Raw genomic sequence first — 20,491 nt, 5'->3', positions numbered from 1 at the left:
TTATTGGCCACTGTATAGTTTGGGAGACTGCACTTTAGGACTATCATTTCGGGGTTATTATATAGTTAATACAATTAAATGTCATTGCTTTAACCCATTGAGACAGACTATCGACCCCCCCCCCCCCTTCTGGCAGGATGATTGCACCCATCAAATATTCTAAGTACACTACGGTACAGAAGAGGCAGCACACTATAGATAAGGCCTACGGGGGAGGTTAAGAGAGGAAGATGGAGGAGATAACTGGGAGGGTATCGATAGCCTATTTCTAGCCCATTTCTTCCTTTTCAATACTTGGATTAATGTATGAATGACTTCAGGCATAAATAGGTAGATGGATGTTCTTCTCTCACTACGACGTAACCGACATTGAGGGCGGCATCATGCCAATCGCAGCCAAGATTCTTACCTGCTTCTCCATAATCCATGCCCTAATCAACAATGCTACTTAACCATGGACGTCACGGTGGGCGCATGGGACCAGTCCGTCGCAGTGAACCTCCGTCACTACTTCTGACTCAGGCGCTGATGCCAGGCCATTCGGGTGAGTCAGCAGGAAGGAAAAGCGGCGGGATTCGCGGCCTAATCCGGAAGCGGACGATTCGGAAGTTGATTTTTATACTAGAATATTATTCCATACATAGAGAGTGCTTTTATAAGGTCATATCAACCGTGAGCCACTTGGCGATATCGTTTTTAGCCAAAACCACCTCTCGGTTACTCAATTTCACGATTGGATGGCGATAGTAATTAAAACAGGTATTCGGCATCATTGGCCAGGTAAAGAACTCTCTGAAATTCCAGATCCTTATCGGAACAGTATGCCAGATGATACAGACATGCCGATCTCCTTCCAAGCAACATCATGATTTGAGAAGATTCTCCTTCTAATATTATCACGATTATCGACTGGCGGCAATCGGGATGGTATCCTGACTACTGGGAGTTCTGTAAAGCCGAATACATACACCGCCGAAATCAATAGCGAATAGATGGACGTGTATATACCACTGTTTCTAAATAAGCTTGGGAGTTCTATGCTGGGTCATTCGGATACTGAGAGATTGCTGGAACCACAAAATCTCTGGCACAGCGGTAAATCTCTCCTTGTATCGTCGCGGAACGAACCCGATGCTAAATGATACCATGATAAATGGGCGACTCGTGGCTGAGAACGTAGAATATCTACCTGTATGTGCTGCAGACAGAGTGAGTGATTCGGGCATCCCTGTGAAAAACGGAGTGTGTATCTCTACAGCTAGTGATTAAAATATCAGCCACGTCAGCTCTCAGCTGTTGGATGGTGGATTGATTGGCAGACTTAACTATGTGGCGTAGAGGCAGTCCCTGTCCTACGCACTCCCTTCAGCCCGTTGGCGGTTCAGCTTCTAATATATGTAGCGAGCGACCTTCGACTGGCAGAGCAGCGCATCCTTTCTTTTCCCACTTGATACAACCTACCTGATCGCGCAGCTACAAAGGTAAAGGGAAGACCATCAAGATGTCCAGTGCAGGATACTATCAGAATCAGCCCCAGCAAAGGTATGGCTCCTCGTATTCCATCTGCATAACTGTTCGCTGCATGGCCAAGAAACGCATCTCTTTAACTAAAAAATGCCTTGTCACAGCTATAATAATGGCGGCTATCCTCCTCAAGGCCCTCCCCAGGGTGCTCCCGTATGTACTACCTTCTCGACGAGCAGTTGATATCTGTGCAAAACGGGGAAGAGGACGGAGAGGCTGACAGTGTATATGCAGATGCAATACCAGCAGCCGCCACCACAGGTTGTCGTAGAAGAGAAGAAGGATAGAGGCTGTCTCTACACCTGGTAGATATATTCATCCCTTCTTTAGCAGCACTCTCTAAAACCAACGGCTGACATTTCCCCAAATAGTCTCGCGACTCTTTGCTGCTGTTGGCTCTGTGGAGAATCCTGCGAGTGCTGTTGTGATATATGCTGTTGAACGCAATCCTCGACAATGCTCTGAACACGCCTGGATCATATTGTGAATACACCTCATTTCGGTTTCTCTGACAGCTACTTTTGATGCTTGCTTCTTTCCTTTGTCACTGTCTTCTCTCGAGGCTGGCAGTGACTTTTACCTTCTATGCTCCATAGCATTGCCATTCCTGAGCTGGCTGGTTTCTGGCTAGGTTGGATGCTCAATGTAAACGGAATTTATTATTTATCTATCCAAGAAACCATCTGCTCCAGTACGAGCCAGTCTAAAAATCAAATCTACCATGTCCATCCGTTTACTATCGTGTATTCAATACGAGACAGCGGAAGATGTATCATGTAGACTGGTGGGGGGGGGGGGATTCTTGGGTTCGATTTGTACAAAGAGGGGGCCAAGAAAGGAAAATAGACAAAAAAGAAGGTCATATCTCATTAGGGCGTTGAATACGTGCATCAGTCAGGGCTGTTATCAAACTCGTCCCTAGGAAGCGCACTTGGGCTTAGGACTGATAGGCTGGTGCGGATCGACGGGTATCTCCCTGATGGCGGGTAGACTTCGGATTCTGGCACCGCATCTACGTTTGGCCTGGTATCATCTTCTGGCGGTGAGTAGGGACACATCAACGTGCCTGGCCCATCACGGACAGCAAGACCAATAGCTAAAACGAGCGTGACTGAGAACTTCAGCCATTCTTGTATGGCGGGAGTGCATCTCGATAGGGCCTGTGTCGCGGTACCGGGTCGGTGGTTGACACTGGCAGGTGTTGACGGTTCTTCCGCCTCTGATTCTCTGAAGCCTCCAAGACATTTTGTATTTCGCAATGTGGAATGCCTAAACCATTGATTCCGCGTGTGCGTACCGAGAAGTAACCCAAGGAACCACCATGATAAGCCACCGAGGCGGTGCCAGTTGGAATGCCATGCATTGGAAAGGATGCGGCAGGCGAGTGTTCGTGCGTTGGCTAGTAGTTGTGGGATGTAGAGATGTAATTTTTCGAGCAACGATGGAGACGCGTCTTGTCGGGCTGAATATGATACTATCCGTTCAACTGGACGAGTGTCTATGCGTAACGCTGATATCTTGCGACTGCGATTGCGGCGTCGTCTGATTGTTCCTCCTTCATAACCTGCCATCTCACTACCCGGTGAGAGGCTTTTGGCCGCAAAGGAACTATGGCCCAGTTCATCCATGTCATCCAGTGACAGGTCATGACCAGCCATCGCCTCTTCAAAGGACTGGTAGTGCACTGTATTGCCCTCCAGCGACGCAAGTGCATCTATTCTGGCCGCATCAGTGTCAGTATCATCCCCATCTGTCTCATCATCATATAACGATTCGTCATACCCTGGTCCAGCTCTCGAATATCGTAATGTCGAAAAGTACCGTGCCAGCCGCTGCTGTTGTATCGAACCGGGTGAAGATGACGGGTTCACAGGCGGTGCGTAAGGCGACAGAGCAGCAGAGGCAGTAGGCAGGACGAGAGGTTTCAATGTGCAGCAACCAGAAGGGAAGCGACGCATCTTCCTCTTTCGATACTGTAGTTTTCCTTGGAGTTGTAGTTCGGGTGATAATGGCAGCGAAGTGGCTGACCCAGGGCCTGCTGCTGCTCCATGAAGAGATTGGTTGGATAGGAGGGATGTGCGTTGTGAATGTGATGGACCGGAACAAGAGTCGAACCCTGAGTCAGATGCCAGCTCAAAGGCACGGCTATCTTCATCACCTGCAGTCCGTTTACACGGGTCCGCGGAAGAAGCGCTGGGTTCGCTGGTGGGTTGGAAAAGGGGCTGTCGAACAGGCGACAACGGTATCTTGGTAAACATCGACTTGGGTCGAGGTGTACGACACATATTCTCTCCGTTGCCCATAGAGGAGCCATCTGCTACCGTGATCGGCGGCGGTTGCGGCAGTTCTGCCCTGGCAGGTGATTGAGCAAGCAGCTCCGTCAAGACGTCGACTCGACGCTCCAGACTGCGATTCGTAGCAGTGATGGCTTCTAGAGTCCGTCGGTTCTGCGACTCTTTCTCAACCTCCCACTCAAGCTCTTTGATCTTACTCTCCTTTGCTTCCACCTCACGCTCCAGAGCACGTATCCGTATCTTCAGCTGTGCTTCTCGCTCTGCCATCGCCGCCTCTCCATCTTGCACACGAGCTTCAAACTTTTCTTCCCACTCAGCCAACTCTTGCTTTAGAATTCGATACTCTGTGTTTAATGCTTTGTACCGAGCAGCGTGTGTTTTTGCGTCAGCCAGCTCTGCGTCTTGAAGTGTTGCCGCGAGCTGATTCTCGAGATGCTCGATGTACTGAGAGGCGTCACGACGGCCCTCTCGGTTCCGCCCCTTTGGTAGCCTTATACTGGGTAAAGTGCCGCTCTTTTGCGATGAAATCGACGCCTTTCTGGTAGACTGCATCTTCTCCTCCCAGCCAACGTCCGGCTCTGGTTCGTGGCCCTGGTCGTCGATACTAGCTTTTGGCCGGCCAAATGATGCAGACCATGGAGGCGAGTCTGGCTGCGTCTGAAATATCGATGTCACCGGTACACGGGGGGTATGTGATCTCCGTCGCTGGGTAGAATTCCCCAACTCCCTTAGAATGCTTGACCGCCGGGTGTGAGGCCTGGACGTAGTTGTATGAAATCTCTCATACCCCGTCCCTCTCTCGTACGCGCTTTCTTTGTCTTCGTATTCAATTTCATCCAACGCACTCCTCCATGTTTCGATCTGTGACTGCGGAGGGCTCACTTGTCTCGACGACGGTGCAGACGCAGACGCAGACGCCGAAGCAAGCAACGCTCCCCTGAATCTAGCGTTACGGAGCTGTAGCCGGCGGTTCTGGGTATTGAACGGTGGCGACGGACTCAGGGACGGTGATCTGCTGCGGAAGGGGCTGATGCTGGTCGACGGAGGGTGAGAGTATCTCGACCTCGAGGAGTCTATCTCTGGCCGTCTGTCCATCCTTCGGCTCTGTTATGAATAATGCGAGTCGACCCTGTCTCCATTCCCTTGGTAACTAGCTACCTTACACAGAGAAGCCGCCCGATTGGCCCGGAGCGGGAGAGTCAGATGAAAAGCTCGTGAGAGCCGAGGGACATGACAACCTTTCGATATATGTAAAAAAGGGGTAAAAGTGAGAATGGTTTCTATTGTATGAAGAAGAGGAGAAGGCAAACTTGCGCTCAGCTCATAACGGATGGAGATGGTCTTAGTTCGCCTGCGGAACCGTCGAAACTATTAATTCGTGGATTCTCTTTTGTTTTTTCTTCCTTGCTCGCTTTCTGCTTGGTTGGCTCCTTGGATGTTTGTTTACATGTTTTGGTTTCTTCGGGTGTTTCATATCTGACTCAGCACGTCATGTGACGATGACAAAGGGGGTGTTACTACATAGTGACGATGCTGGGTAAGGAGGTGGTGTATATATGGGGCCCATGGTTAGACGGTGATGATATTAAGTCAGGAGGCGGGTGGATGTATGGAGCCATGGTTAGACAGTGACGATGTTGGGTCAGGAGGTGGTGTTACGGAGTACAATGCCATGTATAGAGTGCTTCGTAGCGCATATACCTTCTGCACAGAACATACGCTCCTGCAGCAGACATTGACACAGTAACCAGCTTAGCTGCGGTTTCTTGTGCATGCGAAGAAGATGAGACACACGTAGAACTTCAGGTAAAGGGTGTACGGAGCTGGATGGAAGGGAGACGACTGGTGCCATGGTACGCCCGGCTCGAGGCTATAGCTGCTTGCCTTCCCTTTCTCTCCTCTCCTGCACCTCTTTGGTCTGCTTCGCTTCGTCTTCCTTCCGTTGCCTCTCTCCGTCCTCCTTGGCCTTCTTCGTCCTATCCTCCTCTTTCTTCTTTTCGGCATCTTCTTCCTTTTGCTTCCTCTCTGCCTCCTGGGCTGCCTTTTCCAGCCTATCAGCCTCCTCTTTCAGCTGCTTTTCACGGTTCTTCCTCGCAGCTTCGGCAGCACTCTTCCACGTTCCCGCGTGGTGGTGTGTCACAAGGACTTCCCCGTGGGGTTTCGGGTTGCCGTCATACGAGGCGAACGCGGGGACGGGAAGTACGACCACATCGTCGAGGTATCGCGGTTCCTTGCTGTCGCTAGTGAGATCGGTGTCCGATATCTCCTTGTGAAGAGTCTTGGAAAGAGACTCTATAATCTTTGCTGTCATCTTTTTCCGGCCCGTCACCTCGACGACGTCGCTGATCATCTCGAGCGTGATGCCTTCTGGCCCGACGCTCTTCTGCTTTGCGATATCGTACAGTTCACGTACGATATCGTCCACAATAACCTTTATGTGCTTGGAACCAGGCTGGGCAGCGAAAACTCCGCTAGTAAACACCTTTCTACCACCATGGTCGGCGTCAGGCTCCAGCCCAACGACCAGGCCAGTCTTGATGGTGCTGTTCGCCTTGTACGTTTCGGCGGGTAGCCAGCTACTCACGGGCTCATCGCAGGTGGTGTCAAGGTCGGCCCAGATGCCCCCTTCGGCCAAGAGGATGAGATACCGTAGAAGATCTGCTCGGATGATAGGGATGGTAAGTCCGGTGTAGAGAGCTACTATATCTTTGTGCTCAGCATAACGGCTGCGCACATAGTCATCACTTGACTCGTCGGTGAGCAGCTCATGGCGGAAAGTAGGGTTCTTCGCGAGCCAGGTGTTGGTCATGGTTGACTGCTCGTTGGTGAGATTGGCATGTTTGGAGGTCTGCCATATTTTGCCAGGGATGCCAGGGATGGTTCCGCTAGCAGGCACCGAGGAGGATGATGATGACGATACCGGCGCCACAGGCGATGTGCTGGACGGTAGTATTCCAGCACCTTCTGATGATGCTGTTGACGGTGATGCCGGCGTTGGTTTGCCCAGCGGCGGAAGTGAGATCAATGAAGGCTCTTCATCTGGCTTTGGCGCTGGCGGCTGGAAAGGCTTATGCTGATCGTCTGGGCGATCATGTATCGTATTGCTGACAGGCGCAGGACCAAACTGCCGAGCTGAATAAAAGAGAACGATGCTGATTATGGTAGCTATGATGAGCGCGCGCAAGACTCGCTGCCACGCCGATGCCATTTTGCCCCTTTAAATTATATAACCGGAGCGCATGAGAAGAACCGCTCGGAAGAAGTCACCTCAAGAGAGCGTTTAAAGTAGTAGTAACACACTCGAGATAAAAGCGAGCGAGTAAGTATTAACTTAGAAGAGATAAAAAAAGTGCGACTGTCATCCACGAATAGAGCTTTCAACAGGAGGACGCTACCAATATCCACCAGTTCGCCAGGCAGCAAGAAAGTGTCCTGAAAGGAGTCACCGCAGCCTCTCTCCAGGGTGAGGTCTTCTTCCTTGCATGGGTTCAATTTAGCTGGCAGGGATATGGAGCGTCTGCTGTTGTAATTATTTATGTAATACGTGTATAGGCATGTATAAATCTCAACAAGAGATCCGAGACACGCAGGGCTGCTCGGAGATATCTTGTTCGCACACTTCCCGGTTTATTTATAGAGTGGCACTGCTTTCTTTGTAGACATTGAGCCGAGAAATAGTCGGAGGTCGTTCCACGGCTGGTGGGGGATGTCAAAAATCCTTGCTGGCCTAGATGCTTGACGGAGCACGGAACAAGCCCCTGAAGAGATCCTAGTTGATAGAGGTGCCTTGGGTAAGAATAACGGATCCTCTTATCATAGTTTGTTCGTACGGCGTACCAGGGCCCCGTTAGATGGACTATTTCTCCACGTTACCCTCTAGCTAGTTAGCGCTCCATGGATGTCTTTTGTCGAAAGTTCTGAAGTCGCGAATAAAATATTTGTTAAGTTCAAAGCACAAAAAGATGAATAATTAGCTTTCGGACGGGCCGCAAACACCGTTCCGGTATTAAAATACGTAAATAACGTACTTCTATTACCGAAATAGAGAACTATCATTGGTTTAAACTGTTATCTTTGTATAGTCACGTACGATGCTGAGTCATATCTTTACGGACTGGTACCTACTATATTAGGAAATGCATTGCTTACTCATAAGCTTTCAATCACGAGACTAAAATATATTGTGAAATATATCACGTGTTAACTTAATAAGCGGAAGAAATATTCTATTGGCTAGAAATTTCAAGACGTCAGAAGAGGAAAAGGTCGATAGCGACTCTTCAAGCAGCCTAAATAACAATAACTACGCTTCAATACCGATATAACCATGGCTCAAGGTGCAATAAAAAAGACCAAGGCTGCTCCGGCTAAAAAGTGCGCTTCTACGACTAACTCACTGCATCATTCACTCCCACTAACCGCTCTTCCACCTATAGACCGACGACCCTGGGCCCAAAGCGAGGCGCAAAGACAATCGCACCCAAGAAAGCGAAACTCATAAAACAGCAGAAAATGGTCAAGGTAGCTTAAAAATTTTTATTTCCACGGACAGGACACAGCTAATGGATGCTTGCCTGGTGTAGAAATTAACTTCTGGTCTGACCGGGAAGACTGAGCGAATGCTGGCTGAAAAGGCCGGGCATCTAGAGCTGTTGAAGGGAACGAGGAAGGATAAGAAGACTGATAAACAAGCGGCGAAGAAATGAAACGCTGTTAGCGGCTCTGGGTGATTAATCCGTTTGCGTTTAACATGGAGTATAGTCGAATTACCGGGCATGATACCATCACTGTGTCCGGCAGGAAGTGAACTTGCCACGGGACGAGGTATGGCGTACCGGCACTATAGCTACAAATCAATAACATGGAACGAAGTGCGGGGATCACTTATGTTCTTGACAAGTTTGAGCTGAGGCTCTAGTTCTGGGTGGTGGTGGTGGTGGTGGGTGGTTGGCTGGCGGGAACTCGTAAGGTGTTTTGAACATTTTACGGATGCTGGGGGTAAAACCGTTGTTGACACGCTCTCGGTGCCTGGAGAATAATGGTACAGTGGAGGTTAAATTACAATCTCCTGCTTTCTTCCGTTAACAGAGAGCTTGTGATGGGCAATTAAATGAGACGGAGTGGACATATGTTCGCTATGACCTGCGCTAGCTACGTATCGATAAGGCTAAAGAGATCACTTAGAAATGCAAAATATACATTGTCGTTATGTGATTACGAATGATGTGAGGGTAGTAGCAGGCATAAATAACACTCCGGAAAAGAAGCACGTAGAAGTATACAAAAAAACAAACGCCAGAAGTGGGAACTAACGAGTGAAAGGGCCCTCTTGCTAAATCGCCCTTGCAGCCTCTCCCGCTCCGCTGTCAACAACAGTCGCCTGCTCAGCCTTCATCTTCCCCTTATTCACACCACCGCCGCCAACGCCCATTCTCCTGGCCACATATCGTTGTGCGACAATACCTACTGCCAAAGTTATGGCATCCTCAACCCACTCGGCTACCCATTCACGTGGATCGACCCCCCCGCTCTCAATGATTTCAGCAATAGCCTCCGGAACTGTTGATTGAACTTCACTGTGTGAAGCTAAAGTTTCACCAGCGGAAGAGGCATCGGGGGCAGGAGCGTCAAGCCAGTCGATCCACTTTTGTGGGAGAGACTGAGAGATGGTGTGGTATGCAATGCCATGAATCGGATCGTGTAGGTATATGGCGAAGGACACTTCTTCCTCGGCATCTTCTTTGGCCTCTACTACGCCACTGGCAGGCTTGTCGGTGTCTCCGCTAGGTCCAGCGCCAGCCTGGAAGAGATCTTCTGATACAGGTTGGCTGATAGCTTGGATGGCGAGGAAGATATCGCTGTTCCTGACAGGGTTGGTGTCGGAAAGGATCTCAGAGGCTTGGCGAGTAGCTTCTTCTATGCCACCCCGAGCTGCGAAGAAGTCGTTTGCGTACGATTCGGCACTTGCACGAACGAGTTTGGTAGCTACCATGGCGCCTTTGATGGCGGAGATCGAACGATCCCCTCCGGGAGAGGCATACCGCCACCATGGGCCATCGTTCCAGCCTGCAGCGTTATACTGACTCGTACCGGTGCTCTCACCGCGCTTTGGAGCAGCTTCTTGGCCACGTTGGACGACTAGGAGGTCGCCTCCTTCGACCTGAGCCATGACCCTGGAGAAGACATTGTATATAAGCGGGTCTAGCGCAGGATAGCCTCGGAGGTCATGGGTGATATGGATTTGGAGACGTTCATGAGATGATATTGGAGGCGCCAGAGTGTGGAGAAGTGATGTAACAGTTGGAAGTGCTAGGGTTCGTAGTTCTCCCCCTGAAGAATACTGTTAGCCCATCAAGTCAACTTGTGGTAGACATATATATCTTACCAAGTCCCCTGAGAGCACCAACGTTCCCACGAACCTGCTCCGCCCACTTCTGGGCATCTTCATTGTTCCGTATCTCTTGAACTGCTGCCTCAGCTTGTTTGACTGCCGCGGTGGCTGTAGCAAATATACCACCCCACCATCCGCCTGTGCTGCTTTGTGGTGCTGGACTTGGTGGTGTATGCTCAACCTCCGATGAGGGTGTGATGCTCCTATGGTATGCTCTCGTGCTATCTCCTGATTTCCTGGCCTGTATCTTCTCCTCACTGGACCTGTCAGTAGTCGGTGTAGCTGTAGCTGTAGCCGGTTTGGGCGATTTGGTCGAAACAGACGAAACTTGGGGCGTTGTAGGCCGACTCGAGGGCCTCTGAGAGACCAGATTCTGAAACTCGTCTAGCACATCGTCCTCGACGCCTCCCTGCTTGCCTGCTGCTTGTGCCGGTTTGGCATTGACAGCGCCAACGTTCAGATCATCGAATTGGGCCAGCAGTTCGTCCGTTGTCGGGGTGTGTTTCCCATCTTTAGTTGTCATTATGACTATTCCGCCAGCGACGGTAGCTAGATCCTCACTTCATATATACACGGAGTAGTAGCAGTGTTGTCGTATATCGATGTGTAAAGTATCAGAGGTATGAATGTTGTCTTGCTGTTGGTGGTTGATCCATCGAGCTTTGGGGGAGTTGTTCACCTCTTGGCAGCGTCAAGCATCGTGATGGTCACAACGTCACCACGGCCTTACGGCAAGCCATCTACAAGGTACAAAGATAAAAGAGGATTGTGTATTTATTGCGTATTATATCTTTACCCACTACTATGTATGATCAAGGAAGTAGAGTAAAAAAAAAAAAAAAAAGAAGCGACACCGCAGGGATTCGAACCCTGGCTCCCGAAGGAATTGCATGGCTATGTATACATATATATACATATTGTATAACGGTAGCAGTGCAACGTATTAACCACTCTACCACAGTGCCTCGGTGTGATGCTGGTGGGACTCCGTCCGCTTCCCATAACCTCAGCTTTACCGCCACATCCCCTGGCATGTATCTAGGGACCTCCCTAGAGAGCAGTGAAGGCATGCCTTGAAACATACAGGGTTCTAATAAGTGCTTTGACACCTTTATGATCATTTACTAATACATAGCCAAAATCTTTTCGGTTTGCTCTATCTCCAAGCAGCAACGGGTCTTGAGGAGCGGCTGGCCACTCAACGAATACATCATTAACCAAGGTGGACTATATATAAACATGCTCCTCGTACTTTTCTCACGCATTTTTCCTATCACCTTTCTAATTTACAGTACCATTTACTACTCATCTTCCAATATGGGCAGACACGATGCCGACCTCCCCAACTGCTTATTATTTCTATACTGCTCAATGATCATCTCGGCCGTTCATGCAGAGTTCGGGCCAAACTTGGAAAAAGTGTTCGATATAATAGGCGCATGGCGGGTTGCGGAGATGGTAAGGGAAGTGAAGGGGCTATTCCTTCATGAGGCAACGATAAACGGCTTCGCTTGCTGGAGGATATAGCCTATGACGTACAGGCACTCAGGCAAAGAGATACTTTCCTCGGGACAATGGCTGTGGAGTTGGCTCTCAAAGGCAGAGCCGAAGAAATCGAAAACCTCGATATCATCGGCCCTAAGAACTGGCAGGAGAAGCTATCAGATTCGAAAGAGAGGCTCTGGAATCATGAGAAGTGCTATTTGGTCTTGCTTAACTGGGAACCGATCCAAAGGTGAGAGAATAGGTAAGGTCTCAGCGTCAGATGGATAACAAGAGGGGGGAAAGCCCGGTTTTATAATAGTAAAAAAGGAATAGAGTAATGTAAGGTGGTAGGAGGATGCTGTGTAAGGGGTTGCGGGTGCTGCCAGAGGCCGCAGAGCATGTTTCCTTCAGGAGAACTGTGTTACTCCCACTGCACAGCGTTCTGTCTTTGCTGTGTTCGGGATCGAGGGTCTGCAAAAATGTCCGAACATTATATATTTTTCGTATCTCGAAATGGGTATATAACATGAAACCCGTTGTAATCAGGAAACAAATCGAGCAACGGAGATTTAACTGTTCTTTTATGCAATAGCCGCTCATCTTAGAGCGTTAGTTATCACCTGGTAGACACTCCACTATCATCAATGACAAGAGAAGTAGGGAAGTAGCTGTCAACGATGGCTCCAACGAGATCGATATGGACATCAGCAACAACGGGTTTATTTTACTGTCCTATCTTCCCTTTCCAAATAAATGATAGTAGAATGAATTTCCCCTTCCATATCCGATTATTCTGGGGTATAATATAGTAAGATACTCCTTAAGTGAATACCTCTATAGAAGTACTCGCCTAAGTCTAGCTTTAACCCCTAGCTTACCTCTTTAGTCTTAACTCTCGCCTTGCTCTCTGGGCTGCTTTGTAGGAATATTCTTATATCCTCTGAACTCATGTTTGTGCTCTCAGGGGAGCTTGAGCAACATTCCGGGACTAAGGGGTATATAATCTAGAAGGGGTTGAGAAGCATCAAAATCCTATAATTATAGAAGTAACTTTCCTCTCACAATCCTTAGGGATACTCCTTAATCGTGTAAAGCTATATATCTAGCCAGATACGCTTAATATAAGGGTTCGAAAGAGTAAGCCTAAGCCTTAAGTAAGCTTGAGTATGACTCCAAGCCCTAACCACCAGCTCTTGGATATTGGTAGTTTCCCGTATATTATAGGCGTATATAAAGATGCGGAGGTTAAGGGTATAAGTGAAGAAGACGAAGCAGAAGTCCTTACTAAAGAGGAGGAAGATATAGGGGACGTGGGGAGGGTTCAATCTTAGGGCGATGGCCTTTTTTCTGCACAGATCGTGACCGCGTCACAACAACAACACCAACACCAACATCAACAACAATGACAACAACGGCAGCAGCATAGGGTCTTCCCCCAGAACAGCCATAAGTTTCCTCTCCGGCCCATCAACACCACTAGCAACAGCACGGCCCTTCCCCAAGTAACGGCCAGTGGCCAGGAGATACTCCTCGTCCTAGTACAGCGCCCAGGGGAGGTGCTGCTTTGGTTCCTCTTCCTCTTCATGTGGAGTGTTTGTTGCGGCCCTTGGGCCAGGACATGCCAGCTTGTAATGTTAGTATTACATTTTATAGATACCCCTCAATGAGATAACTAATACTAACAACCAACAGTTGCGGGCGCCGTGCCATTCCTCCTTCCTCACCATCCTGAGAAGACATGAAATAGGCTCTTTTTACCCTAAAAACTAAGAGAACACAAGGACTAACTAGGAGTATATCAGGCAGATTTTATTCGCTTTTTTCATTCTCTTCTATTTTCTTTTCTTTTATTATATTATTAATAATAATATAAATAATAATACCTCTTCACTTCTTCTCTGTAGCTCCTAAATATATTGGAAGGATGAGATGTCGTCAAAGATGGATGCGCGTCTAACGGGATAAGTATGATCCGACATAAAAAGATAATTATGTAATCATTTAGAGTTGGAAGCATATCGGTTGTAAAGAAAGTCGAACGCAGTACCGGTACACAGGATAGAGCTGTGCAACATTTTGATAATTTCAATAATGAGCACTAACTGAGGTCACCATGAGTCGCGAAGAGAGTCCGAAACGGCGGAAGATTGGCTCGGGTCGATTCACGCCGTCGTCGCCAAAGAGCTATACCGGTCCTGGTCCTAGGCATATCTTCATGCGACGCGACAGAGCCTCCAGCAGGGACGATGATGACAGCCAGACAGGATCCAGCCGGGGCCGCAACGGTGCATCAACACCTCACCAACACGCATTTGATGGCCCTGAAGCATTCGTGAATGATAATGATGCTATTGCTCTGGACCGTGACTGGTACATGGGTGACGAATCTGGGCACACATTTGGAGACGAGACGCATAACCCCTTTGGCGCTCCGGAAAGTGCATGGGCAGACCAGATCCGTGAAGCGGCATTATCTGAGAAGAAGAATAGCCGCCGCTTTAATGCTCGTGCTGTACAGAAGCAAAAGGACGTGGATGCGTGGGAGACGAATCGCATGCTGACCTCCGGCATTGCCCAGAGGAGGGACTACGACGCTGATTTCGAGGACGATGACGACTCGACAAGGGTACACTTGCTGGTTCATGACCTCCGCCCCCCATTTCTAGACGGCCGTACAGTCTTCACAAAGCAGCTGGAGCCTGTTCCGGCCGTACGAGATCCTCAGAGTGACATGGCTGTATTCAGTCGCAAAGGGAGCAAAATTGTTCAGGAAAGGAGGCAGCGGAAAGAGCGTCAGAAACAAGCTCAAGATGCGACGAATGCGGCGGGAACTACGCTTGGGAATATCATGGGCGTCAAAGAAGATGAGGGTGACAGTGCCGCTGCAATTCCTGGAGAGGAAGACCAAAAGGCCAGCACCAATAGCAAATTTGCTTCACATTTAAAAAAGTCAGAGGGATCCAGCGCGTTTAGTAGGAGCAAAACTTTACGTGAGCAGAGAGAATATCTCCCTGCATTCGCCGTTAGGGAGGAGCTACTTCGAGTGATAAGAGATAATCAGGTTATTATCGTGGTTGGACAGACTGGCTCTGGAAAGACCACCCAGTTGACTCAGTTTCTCTACGAGGATGGCTACGGGGAGCTTGGATTGATAGGTTGTACGCAGCCACGCCGAGTTGCAGCAATGAGTGTCGCCAAACGAGTCAGCGAGGAGATGGAGGTTAAACTTGGAGGACTTGTGGGCTATGCTATCCGTTTCGAAGATTGTACAAGCAGTGAAACGGTGATCAAATGTATACTCATTCCTCTATATTTTTTTTCCTTTGGAATGACCACCTGCTAACAGTTTCTTACAGATATGACTGATGGAGTATTGCTCCGAGAGTCCTTAGTCCAGCCTGATCTTGACAAGTACTCTTGTATTATCATGGACGAGGCTCATGAGAGAGCTCTGAATACAGATGTCCTGATGGGACTAATTAAGAAAGTCCTCGCCAGGAGAAGAGATTTAAAGCTCATCGTGACATCTGCTACCATGAACTCTGATCGATTCTCAAAATTTTACGGAGGAGCCCCTGAGTTCATTATTCCCGGACGTACATTCCCCGTCGATATACAGTATTCTCGTTCTCCATGCGAGGACTACGTTGACAGTGCTGTTAAGCAAGTGCTTGCCATTCATGTTTCGCAGGGCCCTGGAGATATCCTAGTTTTTATGACTGGACAAGAAGATATTGAGGTTACTTGCGAACTAATCCACGAGAGGCTGGCTCTTCTAAATGACCCACCGAAGATTAGTGTGTTGCCCATATACAGCCAGATGCCAGCGGATTTACAAGCGAAGATCTTCGACAAGGCTCCTCCAGGTGTCAGGAAAGTCATCGTTGCTACCAATATTGCCGAGACCAGCTTAACGGTTGATGGAATCATGTACGTGGTAGACGCCGGTTTTTCAAAGTTGAAAGTGTATAACCCGCGAATGGGCATGGACACACTTCAAATCACCCCAATCTCTCAAGCCAATGCGTCCCAGCGAGCAGGTAGAGCGGGCCGAACAGGGCCTGGTAAAGCATATCATCTATATACTGAACTTGCATTCAAGGACGAGTTCTATATACAGACAATCCCGGAGATTCAACGTACAAACCTCGCTAACACGGTGCTCCTACTCAAATCCTTGGGGATCAAAGACCTGCTGGACTTTGATTTTATGGACCCTCCCCCACAAGACACTATCACAACTTCGCTATTTGACCTTTGGGCTCTCGGGGCAATCGATAACTTGGGCGATTTAACCGCTATTGGTCGTCGAATGAGTGCATTTCCCATGGACCCGTCGCTTGCAAAACTCCTAATCACTTCCTCAGAACTATATGACTGCAGTGAAGAAATGCTCACCATAGTCTCCATGCTCTCTGTTCCTAGCGTGTTTTACCGTCCTAAGGAGCGACAAGAAGAGTCTGATGCAGCACGGGAGAAGTTCTTCGTGCCAGAATCAGATCATCTAACCCTTCTCCATGTTTATACCCAATGGAAAGCAAACGGTTACTCGGATGGATGGTGCGTGCGCCATTTCTTACATCCCAAGGCTCTCCGACGAGCCAAGGAGATTCGAGAACAGTTACATGACATTATGAAAATGCAGAAAATGCAGTTGACTAGCTGTGGCACGGATTGGGACATCATTCGAAAGTGTATTTGCTCTGGCTACTATCACCAGGCTGGCCGGGTCAAGGGTATCGGAGAGTATGTTAATCTACGGACAAGCGTTACAGTACAACTACACCCTACCAGCTCTCTTTATGGTCTTGGCTTCTTGCCAGACTACGTCGTATATCATGAATTGATTTTAACAAGCAAAGAATACATGTCGACAGTCACTGCAGTTGACCCTCATGTGAGAAGCCTCCCTCTTTATACCACACCTGCATAATATACTGACTTATTATTTCTTGCCAGTGGCTTGCCGACCTAGGAGGCGTGTTTTACTCAATCAAAGAGAAAGGCTACTCTGCACGCGAACGCCGCGTTACAGAGCGTGAATTCAATCGAAAAATGGAAATCGAAACACAAATGGCTGCAGACCGTGAAAAGGCCGCGGAGCTCGCAGCCCGTGAAGCTGAGAAAGAGTCAGCCAAGAGGAGACAAGAAATCCAGGCTGCAGTGAGAAGACCAACTGCTACCCCGGGAGTAAGGAGGACCACCAGTGGCTTGGTGACTAGTGGTAGTGTGGTTAGAAGGCCGCCGTCTAAAAGAGTTGGGAGGGGATTCTGAAAGAATAGACCTTTTATTTTATTTTTTTTATTTCGGGCACTGGAATAGAAAAGAAGTTGATGGGGGCTCTCTTGCATGATATAGGGTTTTAGATTGGCATTTTCGGTCACCCCTGGGAATAACTAATTAATACTAGAAATTGATATGTCCTTAATGGTCATATGCACGATTCATTAGAGCACCTTCTTACAAGACATTCAAAACCGTTCTATGTTTAGTCTCTTAAGCCGAATGAGGAAAAAAATGCAGTTTTCGGGAGCTAATGTTTATTTCTCTTCACTCAATTGATGAAATTAATGCAGAAAAAATGCAAAATAATGCTTCCAAATATGTAATCCGCGAATGCCCTATATTATACCTGTTAGCACACATATATCATTGCTATTCTTCTGTTTTTCTCTTTTTTTCATGCCAATAGACATTGAGCACTAACCTCTCGCTAGAGCCCTCTCCCCGGTCTTGAATCGGCGTATCTGCTCCGCTAGAACTGCCAGGTGTTATAGCCACAGTGCTCTTCCCTACATCGCTTGTTTGCATCCTTAAACTTGCTGTGAGAACAAATTGGCCAACAGCGGCAGAGAACCCGCTCAGGAATGCATTAAATGGCTATAGTGCATAGCAACATTGGTAATTAGCCACGACTTCTTTCATACAAGTTATCCCCGGTATAATATGGATAATTTCAAAGGATAAGCTCACATAGTTGCCTGCCAAAACACAGTATATAAATTGGATTCCACCGACAAGAACTAAAAAGGCCATGAAGGTATCTAGAAGCAAGGTCCTCTGTGGCGTCTTTGTAGTGTAATTTTGCCATATATTCAGCGCAATATCCGTCACGGAGGCATTTGCGGATTTCGATGGTGTTGGCTTGGGCACTGTCGAAGGAGCTGGTGTTGGCTTCACAGTGCCTGCGCTGGGAGTGGACGGTGCCGCGCCAGCTTGCCCTTCTCGACGTTTTGGTGCCATTGGGGCTAAGTAGGATGGGATAAGAGTCGGAAATTGAACGACGAGCTTGTAGCTATAAAACAAATAGCTCCAATAGCGTGGAAAAATGGAAAAACCTATGCACTCTCCTTCAAGTCTGTCCTCTTCATCGTATATATGATATCTCGTCGCGAAAGGAACAGCGTCACCAAAATATCACGTGATGGATGAATAAGCACATGAGCCGCCGGCTTCCAATTTATGTAGATGGGCTGATGTCGAGCCGCAAAAACCAATAACAGAGTGAAAACAATAACTACCATACATACTCTGAATTAGAAGAAGACAACATTAAGTCACTACTTAAGCTACTGATACGCTTATCTCTCACACCTTTTGCACATTCAACAATGGTAAAGTCCTAAACCGATGTATCCATTGCATTGTTTACGCCTCTAACTGGTACAGCAGAGCTCAAATACAAGCTACTCGGCTGCGGCCCTCTCCCTTCTGACCTCCTGCGGCGGTATCATCGGGTATGCACGTACAGGATCTATTCCGTCAATCGCTGCGGGCCTCACAATTGGGGCGCTCTACGCTATAAGCTACTTCCGCCTCCAAGGCCACCAGCCTTACGGAGAAGAAATTGGCCTTCTTGCTTCCGCAGTTCTAGGAGGCAGCTCTATTCCAAGGGTTATTAAAACTGGAGGAAAACCCATACCCGTGGGTTTGAGCATATTGGCGACCTATGGGCTGGTTGCGTTCGGACTGGCTTATAGAGATAAGAAGACATCTTCGTAGGGGTGCCTGTTTCCAGCAGACAGTTCAGTAACAGTTACCAGTTGGAAGAAAGAGGCAATTCTAAAGGGTCTATGTACTCGAACAAGTAGGAATATGATAAACAACGCTCATATCACAATATTATGAGTACAGAGAAAACCCATATCCCGCTAGATGTTCTCACTCCCATTCTGCCAGACCTTTACACCCAATAACTCCATATGCTATGAATAAAAACGTAACCGACAGTAAATGCCATGCGGTTTATCAACAGACGCTTCAGTTCGCATCAACTGAATCGGTTTTTGGGTGCTCGTTTGTTTCCACCGTGTCTGGGTATTCGTCCTTTGGTTCCACAGCATCATCAGGTTGTTGGTTCAGGAGGTCGCCAATCTCCATGCTATCTTGTATGATCTGCCTAGCTTCCTCGTCATCAACACCCATATCCTCCTTGACCAGCATTGTCGTCAATTCTGGAACAAGCACTGCTTGCACATAACCGGAAACCCCAACTGCCTGTACCAACGAATCTGATAGAGCTAGCTCTCGCACCCGTGGAGCAAATCGAGCGATAATAACTTCCATCCTAGGAAGATTTGTAAGTATGGGGGATTATACCACAGGGATGAATGACAATTAGACAGTTTTTCTTACATATTCCTAGCACCCCGTGCTCCATAATACCCTGTAGATATCTTTTCTAACTCCGAGTTGGTAATACTAAAACGGAAATTGCCTTGCTGATTGCGGTCGCGTGCAGATGATTTCAATATTTTTCGATATACCGAGTCACTCTCGGGTGATAGTATACTTTCCAATTTCGAAAATTGATTCTCGATACGCTCCTTAAATGACTCCCAATCTATGGCAGGATATCGCCTCTCCTTCCATTGTTCTTCAGCAGTCTTCCTCCTGTGTAGGAAGCAGAATCGAGATTGTTGACCCATCTTCTCCATTGACTTGAAAGATTTGAACAATTCCGCGTCCACTGGTATCTCACACACAGGGCACACTGTAACTGCCGCTGTGCGACGGTCAATCCCCTCTTGGACCTCAGCAGGGATATGCGCAGAGAAAGATGAGGAGATGGAGCTAAGGGATGCGACCTCAAATTCATCGCTAAAGTCTAGTAAATCAGGGTAGTGTTCTCGAGCAGAGCTAGCTGGAATAGAAGTGTGCGCTTCCATGAAGGACGCCAGGTCCTTGAACTTGGGTCCTTTGCTAGTGCAAGTTTGAGATGAGTGTTCAGGGTCATCGTCAGGCTCGCTTGAAGGTTCCCTTTTCCTCTTGCGCGCCGCTTGTGGTTTTAGGGGCGTTGAGGCATGAATATTATGGATTCCCCTAGAACCTCCATACCCAGCTTGTCTCCGCTTCGTAATTGGACGTATGTTTGGGAATACACCTGTATTCTCTTCATCTGGAGGGCGAGGATGGGAAGCGGGCGGCCTGATACATCTAGATTTCCCCTTCGGCTGCTTGGTCTTCGTTGGCGTTAAAGATCCCCTTCGTTTCTTGCTCGCAGCCTCGCCTTCATGAAGGTGGTAGGCTAGGTCCTTTGATGACCATAGAGTTCTCCGATGTGGATCACGAATTGATGATATCTCCTCCTCGAAGCCAGACTCGTCCTCGTCCTCGTCACTGGAAGCAAGAGGCTCGTCGTCAGTGGCAGGCTCGGCCTTTCGTCTCGTATATTTCGGCTGCTCAGATACATTATCTGGCGATTGTATCTCCTCTTCCGCCGCTCTCTTCTGTGCGCCTCGCGTTGGCCTTCCTCTGACCTGCGAGAGGGGCGGACCTCCTTTGTAGTTTTTGGTCG

At 48.4% G+C, this 20,491-nt stretch overlaps 9 protein-coding genes and 1 non-coding gene across 10 annotated transcripts; 4 read left to right on the top strand and 6 right to left on the bottom strand.

Moving 5' to 3' along the window:
* Positions 1-2,414: 2,414 nt before the first annotated feature.
* Positions 2,415-4,913, bottom strand: MCYG_05865 (conserved hypothetical protein; the record flags this gene model as incomplete). Its single annotated transcript, XM_002845950.1, has 1 exon — positions 2,415-4,913. One exon carries the CDS (start codon positions 4,911-4,913, stop codon positions 2,415-2,417), a length of 2,499 nt encoding a protein of 832 aa, XP_002845996.1.
* A 775-nt stretch (positions 4,914-5,688) lies between these two features.
* Positions 5,689-7,026, bottom strand: MCYG_05864 (alpha 1,6 mannosyltransferase; the record flags this gene model as incomplete). Its single annotated transcript, XM_002845949.1, has 2 exons — positions 5,689-6,249; positions 6,301-7,026. 2 exons carry the CDS (start codon positions 7,024-7,026, stop codon positions 5,689-5,691), a joined length of 1,287 nt encoding a protein of 428 aa, XP_002845995.1.
* A 1,119-nt stretch (positions 7,027-8,145) lies between these two features.
* On the top strand, positions 8,146-8,524 carry MCYG_05863 (conserved hypothetical protein; the record flags this gene model as incomplete). Its single annotated transcript, XM_002845948.1, has 3 exons — positions 8,146-8,192; positions 8,255-8,339; positions 8,402-8,524. The coding sequence occupies 3 exons, from the start codon at positions 8,146-8,148 to the stop codon at positions 8,522-8,524; spliced, it is 255 nt and encodes an 84-aa protein (XP_002845994.1).
* Positions 8,525-9,150: 626 nt separating this feature from the next.
* On the bottom strand, positions 9,151-10,732 carry MCYG_05862 (conserved hypothetical protein; the record flags this gene model as incomplete). Its single annotated transcript, XM_002845947.1, has 2 exons — positions 9,151-10,158; positions 10,238-10,732. The coding sequence occupies 2 exons, from the start codon at positions 10,730-10,732 to the stop codon at positions 9,151-9,153; spliced, it is 1,503 nt and encodes a 500-aa protein (XP_002845993.1).
* Positions 10,733-11,057: 325 nt separating this feature from the next.
* MCYG_10559 lies at positions 11,058-11,174 on the bottom strand. The gene has a single exon. It is a non-coding gene; the product is annotated as a tRNA-Ser (tRNA).
* A 352-nt stretch (positions 11,175-11,526) lies between these two features.
* MCYG_05861 (uncharacterized protein) lies at positions 11,527-11,948 on the top strand (the record flags this gene model as incomplete). The annotated part of the gene is made up of 2 exons (XM_002845946.1): positions 11,527-11,667; positions 11,751-11,948. The coding sequence occupies 2 exons, from the start codon at positions 11,527-11,529 to the stop codon at positions 11,946-11,948; spliced, it is 339 nt and encodes a 112-aa protein (XP_002845992.1).
* Positions 11,949-13,807: 1,859 nt separating this feature from the next.
* Positions 13,808-16,968, top strand: MCYG_05860 (pre-mRNA splicing factor ATP-dependent RNA helicase prp16; the record flags this gene model as incomplete). The annotated part of the gene is made up of 4 exons (XM_002845945.1): positions 13,808-14,987; positions 15,051-16,440; positions 16,489-16,591; positions 16,654-16,968. The coding sequence occupies 4 exons, from the start codon at positions 13,808-13,810 to the stop codon at positions 16,966-16,968; spliced, it is 2,988 nt and encodes a 995-aa protein (XP_002845991.1).
* A 280-nt stretch (positions 16,969-17,248) lies between these two features.
* MCYG_05859 (OST2p) lies at positions 17,249-17,937 on the bottom strand (the record flags this gene model as incomplete). The annotated part of the gene is made up of 3 exons (XM_002845944.1): positions 17,249-17,315; positions 17,402-17,574; positions 17,668-17,937. 3 exons carry the CDS (start codon positions 17,935-17,937, stop codon positions 17,249-17,251), a joined length of 510 nt encoding a protein of 169 aa, XP_002845990.1.
* Positions 17,938-18,305: 368 nt separating this feature from the next.
* On the top strand, positions 18,306-18,696 carry MCYG_05858 (transmembrane 14C domain-containing protein; the record flags this gene model as incomplete). The annotated part of the gene is made up of 2 exons (XM_002845943.1): positions 18,306-18,313; positions 18,369-18,696. The coding sequence occupies 2 exons, from the start codon at positions 18,306-18,308 to the stop codon at positions 18,694-18,696; spliced, it is 336 nt and encodes a 111-aa protein (XP_002845989.1).
* A 258-nt stretch (positions 18,697-18,954) lies between these two features.
* MCYG_05857 (conserved hypothetical protein) lies at positions 18,955-20,092 on the bottom strand (the record flags this gene model as incomplete). Its single annotated transcript, XM_002845942.1, has 3 exons — positions 18,955-19,261; positions 19,330-19,801; positions 20,032-20,092. The coding sequence occupies 3 exons, from the start codon at positions 20,090-20,092 to the stop codon at positions 18,955-18,957; spliced, it is 840 nt and encodes a 279-aa protein (XP_002845988.1).
* Positions 20,093-20,491: the final 399 nt, after the last annotated feature.

Source organism: Microsporum canis, genomic scaffold (genome assembly GCF_000151145.1).
Source record: "Microsporum canis CBS 113480 supercont1.5 genomic scaffold, whole genome shotgun sequence".
NCBI lineage: Eukaryota > Fungi > Ascomycota > Eurotiomycetes > Onygenales > Arthrodermataceae > Microsporum > Microsporum canis.
The sequence above is the reverse complement of the archived record's forward strand: the minus strand, read 5'-3'. Positions and strand labels throughout refer to the sequence as shown.